The sequence below is a fragment of the Heloderma suspectum genome, chromosome 4 (genome assembly GCF_057233095.1).
Source record: "Heloderma suspectum isolate Gila_16-S chromosome 4, 16-S_ref, whole genome shotgun sequence".
NCBI lineage: Eukaryota > Metazoa > Chordata > Lepidosauria > Squamata > Helodermatidae > Heloderma > Heloderma suspectum.
Genome location: NC_139461.1, coordinates 252888828 through 252901204, shown reverse-complemented (window position 1 = coordinate 252901204; position 12377 = coordinate 252888828). Strand labels below are relative to the sequence as shown.

Below are 12377 nucleotides of genomic sequence, written 5' to 3'. Positions count from 1 at the left end.
ACAATTCACAAGACACTTTTTTCTCTACTGCAAGTGACACACTGACAACAATCCAACACAGTTAGGTGATCTTAAGGGCATTTATTCCAGTGGGCTTTATTGCACCTAACTCTGATGCGAATGTGTGAAAGCAACTTGTATAGAAATAAAATGTTAGTTTGACTTTTCCCATTGTAGTGTTGCAGTGATAGGCCGAGCCACACACAGCTTGTGGAATTTCCCCTTCTATGCGTCTCTTGAGGGTAGGGAAGCCACTTCAGGATCTAAACCTAGCAAGCCTACATATCACTGCATAAAAGCACAGCCAGCATTTCAGATGGCTGCTCTAGTCCCATACACTGCCCTACTGTTGCCCACGCCAGCTGCCACAGCATCTCTAATTGCTTGCCACCTTGGAACCTATGCTTGGGTCATTCAGTTTGGCCAATTATGACAAAGGCTGGTGGAACAGGAAATCTCTTCCACTCTAGTAGCTGTTTATTCTTGCCTCCTGTAGCTAGATCAATCTTCCCAACATACTGGGCATGATAGAGCCAGCCCCATGGAACTCTCTATAATAACTGTGATAATAATGACAAGACACACTTGAAAAAGCTTCCTGGAAATGCTTAATATCACTACAGCACAGAGTGCCATAAATGTTATGTGCGGGCGGTGACAGTGCACATGTCCAAAGTAAAAGAACAATTTTCAGTATTACTAGGATTAGCCTGTTGATGTTACATGTTGTGACTATAGGATAAATAATGTATTCCCCAAGTGCCATGTTTTTGTTTCACAAATTGCTTATTTGCCCTATGTCAGCAAGTATACTGTAGTTAACATGAATTATTAAAATATGGGGAATGGCCCTATTAAAGGTATTGACTATTTTCTTTTTTCTTCTTTCTTTTCTTTCTTTCTTTCTTTCTTTCTTTCTTTCTTTCTTTCTTTCTTTCTACCTTTTGCTTTCTCATGTGCTGTTGAATACCAACTGCCCAAACATTCCTAAATAGTACTTCTAAACTCTGAAGAAATTCCCAATACTGGTGAAGGACCAGGTGATGCTGTTATTCCTGGAATAAATGCTGAAAATAAGGGTGCTGTCTTAAATGAAGCCAAGGAGGCAGCTGGAGCTGAAGGTTCAGCAGACAGGTGAGCCACAGAAAACGACTTTAATGATGACTTATCAGTGTACCATATATGAAGAAGCAAAAAGATCTAAAGGAAGGTACAATCCCCATGTTGTTAATGGGCAGTATCTAATGCTGGTAGCTCTAAACACATTATTCTAGTGGGAATGACTGCTAGTGCAACAGGAAACTAACACTTGCTAGCACAACCCAGGAAACTAGTGGAAACTACCACTTCCCGAACAGTACAGGTCAGCAGAACTCCCCTACATGACCTCTGCTAACTTGTCCCATTCTGGGAATACAATCTGGATTGGATGTAATTGAAGGATTATCTAATTTTGGATCTTTGTTTAAATGTTGGATATTTTGTTCTACTAATTTTTAATCTTCATATGGTTACTGTATACTGAAAGGCAAATGGACTATTAAGGAATAATGCAGTACATCTCAGTCAGATATATGATAAAATCATGGTTCACCACATCTCAGAAATCACACCTTCTGCTGCTTTTGCACATGGCATCAAAATGATCATGTGAAATGCACTGCACTGTAATGGGCTGTATGCAGAAGCAGACAATGAACAATTTCCCTGTATTTGCCACTTATTTGCTTTGATGAAATATGACAGATCACATGTACTGGCCTCAGTTTCCACACCTGACGAAAAAGTTTTTTTTTTGTGAGGAGAGGCAATAGTTCAATAGTAGAGTGCATGTTTTGAATTCATAAACTCCCAGGTATCCCCAGGGTCTTCCTTCTCATTTAAAAGGTTTTTGGTAACAAGACTGGGAAGGGACGCCTTTCAAAATCACTCTGCCTGTGGCACTATCATTTTGTATAACTGAAATAATGTATTCATTAGTTGAGTAAATTAATCTGTTACAAATATCTTGGGATCAGTAGTAGGGAATAGGAATACAGTGGAGTATCTTTCAATGTTACATTTTTATAATCATGCTTGAGGATTGTTCCCTCCATGCTTCTCCTGCCCTGCATTTGCAGCTAGACAGCCGATTTTGGCTGTCTAGCTGAGGGAGGGCGGAGCGGGGGAGATGGCTGCTGGATGACACATTGGATGTGTCGTACTGGCATTTCTGCCCTCCCTGCCCTGAAATGCCCCCTGGAACGCCCTGTTTTGGATGCTCCGTGCTCCTCTTGTTGTAGCAGCCATATCAGGGGTCAGACTAAGTAGCCTTATGCAGTCTCATGCTTCATGTTCTTGCTGAGCTCTTTCTCCCTTGAATATATTGTTGTAAGCTGACGAGACACAGGAATTCCTTATCTTGTCAAAGGTCATACAATTGTATATCTTGTTCTCTGCTGTTCTCTCCTTATCACGGCTACCCTATAACCCAGTTCTTGTATTATAAACAATGGTGCTAAGAGAAGAAATGTTGAGGACTGCAACCCCACGCGGGAGGGGGAGGAGGAGCCGTTTCATATGTGTCACAATGTCTATAAAACCAATGTGCTGATGTATTTCGGGGCTTCTGGCTCTTTGGAAATGATTCCAGCCTTAAGCCCGCGCTTTAAATAAAGAATCTCTTTTTCCTTCACTCCGTGGTCTCTCTGACTCTGGGTTCTGCAACATAAATGGTGCCGTGACTCGGATGTGGCAGGCTCTGAGCCAGACAGGTGGCAGTTGCCTGCTCTTGATCGCCGCACCGGGAAGACGAGCTCGGCGCATGCCTCCCTTTCTTGGCGCCACCGAACTTTTTGTCGAGTGAATGGGAGAAAGCCTGCACCGGGATCGCCCAAACGGCAGCGAGCAGCAAGAGAACCTTGGGAAGCGGAGGAAGGAACTTGAGCCCTGCCTGTATCGCAGCTGCAATTGAGTTGAAACCCACATTGGAAGCCTTCAGGAGAAAGGCAAGTATATGGGAAAAAGAGGGCCCCGCCTTTAGGGAGAAAGGCCGCTGGGCAGAAAAAAAGAGGGCCCCGCCTTATGAAGAAGGTCAGTGTTGGTGGTATACGTATACAAAAAGAACCTACTCCTTGCGGGTAGAAGGGGGGCCTGATCACACCCCCGAGTGGGCGCCAGTACCCAGCACGCCAGTACTCAGTAGGAAGCTGAGGAAGCTGGGGAAGCTGCTTTCCGCTCTGGTAAAAAGTGGGAAAAGTGGGTGGCAGGGACATATGGATGCAGTGGAGAGATTGATGATTGTGTGAGTGGCTACTGCGGTTTCTGACGCATACCGTTGACCATCCAGGTGCCCAGGCCAGTAGCAAAGTGCGTGGTGTGTAAAATCCTCTTGTGTCGGCCAGTGAGACCCCTTACTCACTGACCAATTCCCATTCCCTAATTGTGTCTGTCTTCAATTTAGGAGGGAGGCTATGGGTGGTGGGGGAAGCAAACCTTGCACCCCCTTGAGATGTATGTCAAACAAAGAAGGAAAAAGGTTTTTTTTAAAAAGATTCAGAATAGAGAGAGAAAACAGCAAAAAGCTCAAGGTCGATCTGAGAGGAAAAAAAGAACAAGATCTGAGGCTGTTAATTAGAAAAATGTTGCAGGACAGTCTGGCTTTTAACAAAGCCTGGGAGCGTGAGAGTGTAAGGCCGAAGAAGTAGCTGTTAGCCTAGCGCGCCGAGAGAGGGGGGGCAGGAAAATTGCCCACAACGTTCTGTGCAACATCATCACCTCGCCTAATTGAGATGAAATCCCTGAGAAATGGAAACTGAAAATGAAGACCCAGAAGATGAAGGCAAAATAGAAAATAAAGGTGAAGAATCAGCCCCCAGAGCACAGGCTAGACCCCTCTTCGAGTGAAAAGTGTGCCATAAGACTGTCCCAAAGCAGAATGAAGCAGAAAGACCATGTTGAAGATCTCTGTCAAGGTAACCGTGTTTAGCTTTGAACTGTGTTAGAATTGCATAGAGCCTGTAGCTACTGACCATCGGCTATATGATTTCTGAAGAGCGTAACCATTAAGCTTTTGCCGTGGGATTCCCTGCAATGAAGAAATCTCACTGATTTAAGTGTCCAGTGTTACACTGCCTGTGTGTGCTGAAGAGACCGAGAAACCAGACAGCATGTTCCTGGCCAAGCCAAAATCACACTACTACCATGCTCCTGAAAGCTGCAATAAACTGTGTAAGCTGGGAGACCCAACCTGATTGAGAAGAAGATATTGGAGCAACTGTCTTAAAAAACAATGAGATCTGTGTAGCTGGCTGGCTGACGCTGTCAGTGATGTTACAACTTTAAATTAAGACTGTTTTCCTGTTTGAGACCCCAGCGAAGAAAGCTGACCCGAGTTATTTGTTGCCCGTGCCAAAGCAAGAATTTGGTGGCCCTGTACCTCGTTGTGTCCTGTTTTAAGCTTGGGATTTACAAATACAAACAAACTAAGAAGCTTGCCTTTGAAGTCCTGCAAATCACCCCACCGCCTCCCCGAAGATTAATGGCTGCCTGAAAAATGCAAGTATAAGGCGATGCCCATCACCCCCCAGTGTCCTGAGTTTCGGCACTCAGTGTTTCAGTGCTTTCGTGTACCAGGTTAGAAGAGAAAAAAAAGTAAGTTTTTAAAATGTCTGTGAGAGAACCTGACAGAAGTAAAATAAAATTTACAGAGGAGTTGCCCAAGTTAAAGCGTCACGGCTAGAGAGCTGAGCTGTGCCGCTCTGTTTAGACAGAGGCCTTGCTAAAAAGTTAAAGGCCCTTGTCTGTCAGAAGGGGTGTAGGGCCACACTTTCCCTTTTTAAACTGATGGAAAAGTGGAGAGCCTTTGCTGGAAACATCTCATCTTCATTGCCCAGAGCCTTCTCTGTTTGCCTCCATCATCATCTGGGCTTTTAGAGACACTCTGCACATGGACTAAAATTTTAAATTGTCAAAGACTTGCCATGGACAGTGCTGTGAAGCTTTGGATAAACTTAAACTCTCGTCGCTGTGGACCGTGTGTCTATGTTTGTAGTCAGCTCAGTGTACAGCAGGCTGAGTTTGATCTATGACTTTTAGATTTCCCTCTGCCAGAACTCATGCAGCATAGAGTTGCCGATGCAAAAATGGTGACCTAGAACTCTTTGCGTGTGTGGGTATGCCCGTCCCTTGATTTTAATGGGCCCTGAGCATGCCAGAAGAGCAGTATAATTGCTGGATCTGCTCCATCATGCCTTACCATGCAAAAAGTGTTTTCCATTCATTGTGTTAAATTGCAGAAAAAGTTTGTTGTATATATTTTATGATTTCTTAAATATCATAAAATATATGTGATATTTGCAGATTAGTGTTAGTTGCAACTCCAAATGATACTAAGTGTGGTTCCCAATAGATGACAAGGAGAAAAGACAAAGGCAAGTAGAAAAAAAAGGAATAGAAAAAGTAGAAGACAGAGAAGAGAGAAAAAAAAAGAAATAAAAGGCAAGAGGCAAAGAAAAAACATTTGTAAAAAAGAAGCGTGGCCATAGTTGCCCCCAGGGTAAATTAAAAGCAGCTGATTGTGCCTGGAGCTTATTACCTGGGGTAAAGTAGCCACAATAATGTAATAGTTCTTTAAAATGAAGAAAAATGTAACTAGAAGGAGAAGAGCCTATCCCAAATGTGTGTCATTGGGACTAGTGTAAGGCAGAAAGGTTTAAGTAAGTGAGTTTAACTTAAAAAAGACAAATAAAGAGACAAGGCTGGTGCATGGAGCAGAAAGTTTTATATAAAAAGTTTGAAACATGATCTGCAATACAGACAGATCAGCAAAGAAAAAGAAAGCAAAAGAAAGAGAAAAAATTTGTCTTCCCATACTAATAAATAAAAGTGTTATCAAGCACCTTGGGAAGCGAAGTTGTTTACAGGAAGCTGTGCCTGAGAACCAAACACTTCTAGCCTATGCTGAAAATGCTTGCTAGTCTTGTGTTGCCTCATGGGTAACATGTATGGTATAAAACCCATTTAGCCCAATAGTTCGTGGTTCAGAGAAGCTGTCTGATCCAACCATTAAGTACGCCTGTGTGCTGTAAGTTACCCAATAAAGTCTCCTTGTAAGTAAACCCCCTCCCCCCCGCTGGAATCCCAAAACCCAAGTGGGGCTAGAGCGCCTCACCCAGTATCAAACCCTGCTGTTAAAAGCCATGAAAGCAGGTATGAAGAAGTCAGTTAATATGACCAAAGTGTCTAAAGTGCTGCAAGGTGCCACCGAGGCCCCAGAGCGTACTTGGAGCGTCTTTCAAATGCCTATCGCCAGTATACCCCCCTCAACCCAGGGGCCCAAGAAGACATGAACGAAAGAAGAAAAGAAGACCCGGCAGAGGCAGAAGATTCTTAAAAAAGAACCAGTGTGCCCAGTGTGGACAAGATGGACATTAGTGGCATGAATGCCCAAATAAAATAAATCAAATACACAAAAGAGAAAACCAAAGGGGCCAGAATGGGCGAAGAGGGAGACAGCTTGAGAGGGGCCGTGACATTGACTGTGAGGGGCTGTGACATTGACTTCATGATTGACACTGGAGCAGCATCAAAAGCAAGCAAAGGTTAGCCTTAAACAAGAAGTCCAAACACTGAACAAAGTTCTTCAAGCCCAGCGTCGCTTTGTCTTAGAAAATAAGCCCCCAATTCCCATCACAGAAGTTCATCCTTTCCAACCAAGAGTTAAAGTATGAGTTAAAGAGGGAAAAATAACCCTTTGACTCCCATATGGAGAAGACTGAAAACTGTCATACTTTCCACCCCCGCAGCTATGAAAGCAGCTGGAGTTAAACCCTGGATACATTAGACACGAGTCAAGAAAGCGAGAGGGGGAGAGTAGACTATGAACAAAAATCCTAAAAATCCTTTGAAAGGATTTCTTTCCTTTTCAAAAATCCTTTAAAAATCATTCTGAAAAAGCAGTAAGAAGACTCAGGCTAGACCTTACTGTGGACACACCGGAAGACTGTCCCCGTGCGTACGGTCAGACCTGCAACTGGAGAATTGAAGAAGGGGACTAGACCCTACTGCAGCTTGCCAGGTGAATAGCTGCCCGGCGTACGGTCAGATCCCAAAGAAGATCAAACATGCATGTTGTAGTGTTAGTAGTGTTGCATTGTGTTTCCTTAATAAGGTGCAAAAAGGGGGGCCAGCCCCTGAAAGGAAAAGTTTGTCCCAGTGATTTGCTGATAATTACTGGCTTCACCTGGCTAACATCACAAGAGTAAAACATTTTTGTTTGCCAAGAGGTATACCTGTAAACAGGCGTATTAGCTCTTGCCTAATACCTGTCTATAGACATCCTGGGAAAATTCAAAAATATACCATGTTAAGAGTTTATAGTGTAAGTTTATTCCCAGAATGCTAATTGGAGCGTAGTTGCAAAGATCCTACCCCCTACAGAGTTCACTCTACGCACCCCCATCGTTGCTGAAACAAATGCTACGTGTGCACAAATGCTTAATTGTCAAAAAAATTTCCAGAAAATATAAAGCTATCCCTGTCCCCCTTCTACTGTAATAACATTCAAAACATATCTTTTAATGATGCCCACATGCTTTTGCCTCATGGATGGTTTTAAACATGTAGTTCCCGCACTTGGGCATTCATTCCTGCCAACTTGTCTAATAACCACCCATGTTGCCTCAGCCGCCAATTGAAATGGTGCCAATTCTTCCCCTGTAGCCCGAGAAAATCCGTCGATGGCAGCCTTGAGCACTCCAACTAACTAAAAATTGTAATAGTCATGTGCAGTTATATTCTGACTCAGAAAAATTGGCCTTAGCAATGTCACTGGTTGGGGTTCCAGGTTTAGCCTTGGCTGATGGTCTGGAGATCAACCGGTTAGCTTGCAGCTTAGCCAAAAGCATAAATGCCACCTCACGAGCATTGTCATTGTTAAATAAAGAGTTGCGTGATCTAAGAGGTGCAGTTCTAGAAAATAGAGCTGGTATAGATTACCTCTTCCTTCTTCATCATTTAAGTTGTAAGACACACCAAAAGCTCTGTTGTTTTAACTTAACTGATAATGGCAATGCTGTAAATGAACAGATCAACAAGCTGCACAATATAGTAGCTAACAAAACAATAAGACAAAAACAATTAGCTAAATTAGTTAACCCCTTGGCTTCCAGATCTTAGCTGGCTTGAAGCATTGTTCATCCTAATTCTACCAGTGTTGTTCATAAAAGTTCTGTTATGTCTCTGTGTTCCTTGTCTTATGCGCTGTTTAACCAATCTGTTTTATGTCTCAGCTAATAAAACTGCTGCCCTCTACGTTCTAATAGCCCAACAAGAGGCTAAGTAATATGTATGTCACAAAAAGCTTTGTATGATTATCAGAAATACTATAATTGTAATGAAATTATGCATTTAAGGGGGGAATGTAGCAGCCATATCGGGGGTCAGACTAAGTAGCCTCATGCAGTCTCATGCTTCATGTTCTTGCTGAGCTCTTTCTCCCTTGAATATATTGTTGTAAGCTGACGAGACACAGGAATTCCTTATCTTGTCATACAATTGTATATTTTGTTCTCTGCTGTTCTCTCCTTATCAGGCTACCCTATAACCCAGTTCTTGTATTATAAACAATAGTGCTAGGAGAAGAAATGTTGAGGACTGCAACCCCATGTGGGAGGGGGAGGAGGAGCCGTTTCATATGTGTCACAATGTCTATAAAACCAATGTGCTGATGTATTTCGGGGCTTCTGGCTCTTTGGAAATGATTCCAGCCTTAAGCCCGCACGTTAAATAAAGAATCTCTTTCTCCTTCACTCCGTGGTCTCTCTGACTCTGGGTTCTGCAACATTGTGAGTGCGGAGCACGGGCTTTTCCGCGCTGCCTGCGAGGCAGCATGGAAGGGGGTGAAGGTCAGTTCCCAGAAAACCAGATATCCTATGGCTGTCTAGCTGCTGACTAGTGGCCATAGGATTGTTCCCTCCATTTTTCAAGTTGGAGAACTCTGATAACTTTGGAGGGTGATGATCATGTGAGTGATGATGACTATTGCTTTCTTCAGTTGTTTTACTGTGATGTTTTCCACTTTAAATATTGTACATCTTAAGTTACTTGTTGGCTTATTTGGACATAACAGTAAACCATGGTTAAGTGTTAGAAGAATTACCCTACCCTTCCCCTAGGCTCGCATGGTTCCACCTCCACTTCATCAGCATAGCTACAGGGTGGAGAGCAGAAGCTTAAGCTTCCATTTAGATTAACTGCAGTCTAGCATATTGTATGTACCCTAAACTGTGGTTAAACTTAAGTAGGGTTAATGGAAACAAGCCAGCTTCATAAACTATAGATTGAAGTTAGCTTGTTTCCACTAACTATAGTTAAGATGGGCCACAGTGTGTCTGGTTCAAATGACACAACAAGCTGCGGTTAATTAGAAATGGAAGCAAAGGCTTCTGAATTCCTTCTTGTGGCTACATCAGAGGAGGAAGTGGAGGGTGGGGGAAGTGTGCAAGCCTGGGAGAAAGCTAGGCTCATTCTTGAAATGCTAAATTGTGGTTTAGCATTATCTCCAAACCATCCCACTGTCTTTCTGAAGAGTATTGGTAGGTATGCACTTGCATATTAGCTATACCATTCTAAAGGCACTACTGTGTCAATTCCACTTCTTTTCCAGCCATGAAGGAAGTAAAAATTCCACAGTTCTTGTCTCTGTTTTGGTCCCCCTTGGAGTCTTGTTTCTGCTTCTTGTAACAATCTTTGTTGTTGTGAAGCTCAGGCTTTTCAAGAATTCAGGTGAGTCTGTGTCAGCTGTAGCCTGCATAGGATATAATTTTAAATGTTTATACTTCCTGTTGTAATATATATTTGAGTACTTGAATTTTCACATAGCAGCAGTACTTTCTCACACAGAAGTATGATCTTTGATGATTAGAACAAGTGATACATTGGGCCAGTATATACGCTACCAGAAAGACTGAACTATTTGAAAGATTAATGGTTTCATTCCAGCAATTATGACACCAGGAATTCCTTTTTATATTTCTTTGACTTTCACTTTCACAAACAGTAAAGACAAACCAGGAATAAATGCCTGGCTTTGTAAAACATTTACAGTACTATTCTCTCCATGTTTACTGACATGTACATCCCATTGGTTTCAATGGGACTTACTCCCAAGTAATTGTGTATAAGATTGCAGACTTACATAGCAACTCTATGGTGGTGGTAGTGGGGGGATGGTGGTGGTAGGGGAGGGGGGAGCAACGCCCTCATCTAAAGCCCTGCTGTGGCAAGAGCAGGAGTGGAGGTGGCTTTTTCCATTGGTTTGCCCTTCAGTTTCCTCCACCCTCCTATTGAAAAAAATATGAGGGAATTAACTACACTAGTTCTGGGGATGTCATATTTTCTGGGCCTGTCTGGGTGCATATCAGGGAACAATGGGGCTTAGGATCCTGTGGATCTATGGGCTCCTCTGACACACCCCTGACATGTCCCCCAAATGCCTCATTTTGGCCCATGGAATTGGTGAGACAGCAGTGGTAGCAAAGCTTTCTGCCACCACACTGAGGGCAATGGGCCTCCAACAGCAGATATGCCATCCTGCCCATGGGCCTCTCTTTCTGGTGGAGAAATGGCGCTTCTGCCACATCCAGCAACCCTTCAGCTGTCCTCCCAAGGAGCGCAGGGTTGCGCCATAAGTTTACTAGGTACATCAAACCACTTCAGAGAAGTTTGGAAGGCTATAGCATACATTTCAGATTTAAGAATTTAAGGGTGAAAAGGATTTATTTTACTGGGCAATATACATTTTCTCTCCTTTCTATAGATCTGGTCTCAGTTGGAAGCTACAGGACAAACATCAGCATGACGGATTTTGAGAATGCAAGACAGTATGGGGCAAAGGACAATGTGTGCATGGAAGGACCTCATGAGACCCAAATAGGGGGCACGGATGGTAATATCATTCAAAAATATTCTGTTTGTGACCTAGCATTTGTCAACGAAGTTTATTTATTTATTTATTTATTTAATTCGCGTCAGAAGGATCACAATTAAAAAACATACTTATGTGTTATGTAAACACATAACATTTAAAATATAAGATGTAGAAGCTAAGATATATAAAAGTTAGACAACTCTTGCCCCCAAACTAGCAACATTAATTGTGTTCTGTCGCGCTGTCATAAGGTCCTCATGTGTACATTGGTCAGGGCACAAAGGACAAATATACATACGTGTTGTTGTCTGCAAGTCTCCGCAGTCGCATAGGGCAGAGATCACCGGATAACTCCTTTTATTCAAAGCATCTCTAGATCTTGTTACACCCATACGCAGTCTATTCAACGATTTCCAACAAAGATAAAGTAGTTACTTGTTTAATATTTAAATAGAATGGTGTAGTCATAAATAAACTGATGAATAAGGGGTGCATTCCATTATTTTCATGTTCCATCCCTTAACGTCTCTCATTCTTTACAGAGTATGTAATTACTACTGGCAGTCCTAAGGAGGCTGGTAAATCAAAGAAGACAAAAAGGGTAAGAGCATGCTAGATTATTTTAACAGGGCTATAACAGCCTACTATGTAATCCAAATTACAGAGCATGGGGAACAAAAAAAACCCGTTTATAGCTTCTGGTATCCTGTATACATTACCTTCTTTTAGTGACGCTTTGCAAAGCAGCACCTTTTGGTGGTTGCCCCTAAACTGCAGAATTCTCTCACCCTTGGGGTCATTCCTGGGTTGTTTGGCAAAGCAGGTGCAAAGCAGAAGTGGCAGTGCATTCACTCAGCCCCGCGTGGCCCCACCAATTCAGGGGCTGTTTAACCCATGAACTGGAGTTATGTGCAAATTGTATGTCTAATTTTTCCCTAACACCCAATGACGTATACAGGTGAAGTACACATTTGAAAGTCATTATAGTAAATCACAAATGAGAGCTGACTGTTCTGAATAGTGCTACATAGTACATAGTACCTTTGGGGTGTTTGGGGAGATTGAGAGAGAGAGAGGGAAAGAATGAAGCATATTTTAGAGCAAAAAACTGGACACTGGATAGCATCCAACGTGGGCCTTGCAGGACCTGCCTCTTCTGGAAACAAGCATTTCTGCTCCTTGCGTGCTCCCTCCCCCGAACAACTCCATCGTGGCCACCAGTGGTAGGGGCTGAGCATGTGCCACTGCCAGCTAGGACACCCCACTGCTGCTGGCAGCCCTGTTGTAGTATACAGTGGGTAGTATCCAACAAGGCCCATGTATGTACCAGAAACCTCTGCAGATAGATTGTACTTCTAAATAGACATATTTTGATGAGGGATGTAATGTTAAATTGCATCTGATGAAGTCGACTGTAGTCCATGAAAGATTATGCCATAATAAATTTGTTAGGCTTTAAGGTGCCACA

The 12377-nt window shown here is 42.8% G+C and overlaps 1 protein-coding gene across 2 annotated transcripts in view; it reads left to right on the top strand.

The window, feature by feature from the left end:
* PIGR (polymeric immunoglobulin receptor) overlaps positions 1 to 12377 on the top strand; it is a 65013-nt gene that overhangs the window by 49690 nt on the left and 2946 nt on the right. For both annotated transcript variants that reach the window (XR_014790659.1, XM_084853354.1), the window contains exons 7-10: positions 996 to 1134; positions 9647 to 9765; positions 10799 to 10927; positions 11452 to 11510. Coding sequence is in view for 1 of the 2 variants with exons in the window: in XM_084853354.1 (XP_084709480.1) it covers positions 996 to 1134; positions 9647 to 9765; positions 10799 to 10927; positions 11452 to 11510 (446 nt within the window). In the remaining variant the exon portion in view is untranslated. The remainder of the gene's footprint in view (positions 1 to 995; positions 1135 to 9646; positions 9766 to 10798; positions 10928 to 11451; positions 11511 to 12377) is intronic.